General features: G+C 50.6%; 3 protein-coding genes across 10 annotated transcripts in view; 1 reads left to right on the top strand and 2 right to left on the bottom strand.

Annotated features, from left to right (window-relative positions):
• Positions 1-2500, bottom strand: part of LOC128384133 (H-2 class II histocompatibility antigen, A-F beta chain-like) — a 226345-nt gene that overhangs the window by 84266 nt on the left and 139579 nt on the right. The window lies entirely within an intron of this gene.
• Positions 1-2500, top strand: part of LOC128384129 (H-2 class II histocompatibility antigen, I-E beta chain-like) — a 120748-nt gene that overhangs the window by 45964 nt on the left and 72284 nt on the right. The window lies entirely within an intron of this gene.
• Positions 1-2500, bottom strand: part of dlg4b (discs, large homolog 4b (Drosophila)) — a 37745-nt gene that overhangs the window by 18784 nt on the left and 16461 nt on the right. The window contains exon 1 of one of the 2 annotated variants that reach the window (XM_053343646.1): positions 589-678. The exons of the other annotated variant lie outside the window; for it this stretch is intronic. Within the exon in view, the coding sequence (XP_053199621.1) occupies positions 589-678 (90 nt within the window). Of the gene's footprint in view, positions 1-588; positions 679-2500 lie in introns of those variants that run through there. 2 annotated transcript variants of the gene reach the window in all.

Here is a 2500-nt window from a genome sequence, read left to right as displayed (position 1 = left end):
GGACGTAGACTGACTGCTACACTGAGAGCTTCACCTTCAGGCTCAGCTGCACCCTTCCACCTGATGCTGCACCCTTCCACCTGGTTTTAAGGTTCTGTGTGAACCTCAGGCAGCTAACAGAACTTCTTGGTCCCAATTTTATGTATTTTGTAATCTGTAAACTTTCCTTCCCGATTACCAGAGTGGCCATATTTCTAGTATTTTAAGTGTTACATCAAGTCACAGAGTTAGCCTATGAACTGGGAGGTCTGCTGGTGTGCTGGTCCAGAGGAGACCCTGTCAGTGCTGGTCCAGAGGAGACCCTGTCAGTGCTGGTCCAGAGGAGACCCTGTCAGTGCTGGTTTCTGACTGCAGTGACAGAACTTAACGCTGTGAAGTAAAGAACGCGATAACGATCACAAACGTTAACGTGAAACTTGTCATTTCGGTTCGTAGACTTAACCTTCTGACACGAACTCATCGCAGCTTTAGCCCCGCCTCCTCTCAGAGGTTAACGACACGCTGTCCTTGGTGACAGCTGATTGGTTAAACCACAGCCCCCCTCTCCCCCCCCCCAACGAGATGAACAGCATGAAAGCAGCGTCCTACCATCATCCTCTGCCTGTGTCTCTTCGCTCTTCTCACGTTGTTGATGAATCTTCGTCCCATCTTCTTGGCGTACCACACGGACACAAACATCCCTGTCTCTCTCTCTCTCTCTCTGTCTCTCTCTCTCTCTCTCTCACGGTTACATAAAGACTGACAGAGAGACGGATGAATAATTAACCAGCAAACAGAAAAAGAAAAAAGACACGCAGGCAGAGCGCTCAGCAGAAACTCGTTAAGCTCGTTAAATCTGGCCTCCTGCGAGCCTCGGACATGACTGACAGCTCAGCACATCACTCAGCCATCCTTCCTTCATCCACGGAGAGAGAGAGAGAAAAGGAGGAGAAGAAGAAGAACAATCCTTCACGAAATGAACGGAGAGAGACGACAAATCGGACGAGCGAGCCAGCGAAAGAGAGAGAGAGAGAGTAAACGAGTGCTTGGATAAAAAGAAAGGAGAGAGAGAGAGAGGCTGTTCATCACTCGCCCTCTGTCATCCCTCGTTCCTCCTCCGCTCGCTCTCTCAGCTCGACCCTCCAAACGCTTCACTGCACCCCCTCCTCTCTCTCTCTGCCTCTCTCTACCTCTCTCTCTCTCTCTGCCTCTCTCTCTCTCTCTCTCTACTTCTCTCTCTCTCTACCTCTCTCTCTCTGCCTCTCTCTACCTCTCTCTCTGTCTCTCTCTCTCTACCTCTCTCTCTACCTCTCTCTGCCTCTCTGCCTCTCTCTCTCTCTGCCTCTCTCTCTCTCTCTCTCTCTCTCTCTCTCTCTCTCTCTCTCTCTCTCTCTCTCTCTCTCTCTCTCTGCCTCTCTCTCTCTCTCTCCCCCCCGGCTGAAGGAATCCCCTCCCCTCTGTGATGTCACTTGGCTGCCGGCCGAGCGAGCGAGCGAGGTGGAGAGTAATCCAGCTCTAACAAAAAGAATGATTTCAGCAAACACACACACACGCACACACACTCAGGCTAATATTGTTGCCATGGTGACAACCCCCCCTCTTCTTTCTTCGCCGTTGCCATGGCGACGACCGAGCAAAAGAAAAAAAAAAGCAGAGGGATGCATCACATTCAGAGTGGGCACAGGCAGCCCACGCCTGTGTGTGTGTGTGTGAGTGTGTGTGTGTGTGTGTGTGTGTGTGTGTGTGTGTGTGTGTGTGTGTGTGTGTGTGTGTGTGTGTGTCTTAAGTCACTTTCAGGGACACACACCAGACTTAAGACCAGCTGATTGGGAACGGCTGATGTTTTAAGATAAGTCTTCATGAAATGAGTGTGTGTCTATGAACATACCCCAAAAGTGACATAAGTAAGTCTGTGTGTGTGTGTGTGTGTGCGTGTGTGTGTGTGTGTGTGTCAGTAATTAACAGAAGAAGAACTCCCTCCGGCTATAGGACTGATCTCAGCTCCTCTCTCTTCTCTCTCTGCATATTAATAACAGCTGACCTCAGACCTGCTGCTGCTGAGCTCCACCACTCATACTGCAGCGTGTCATGTGACACACATGTGACCTGTGATCATGTGATCTTATCGCAACTCACAACCTGTGTTTCCTGTGTTGGAGGTCTTGTTGAAAGGTGGTGGACAGTAGAGATGGAGGTGTTGAGAGTCGAGAGACTGAGACTTCATTCCTACACCTGCACCACAGAGACTACACCTGCACCACAGAAACTACACCTGCACCACAGAGACTACACCTGTGGTGAAGGTGACTACACCTGCACCACAGAGACTACACCTGCACCACAGAGCCTACACCTTCACCACAGAGATGACACCTGAACCACAGAGTCTACAGCTGCACCACAGAGCTTACAGCTGCACTACAGAGCCTACAACTGCAACCCCAGAGCCTACAGCTGCACCACAGAGATGACACCTGAACCACAGAGTCTACAGCTGCAACCCCAGAGCATACAGCTGCAC

The sequence above is a fragment of the Scomber japonicus genome, chromosome 22 (assembly GCF_027409825.1).
Source record: "Scomber japonicus isolate fScoJap1 chromosome 22, fScoJap1.pri, whole genome shotgun sequence".
Classification (NCBI taxonomy): Eukaryota; Metazoa; Chordata; class Actinopteri; order Scombriformes; family Scombridae; genus Scomber; species Scomber japonicus.
Note: the sequence above shows the minus strand (reverse complement) of the source record. Positions and strands in the feature narration are given on the sequence as shown.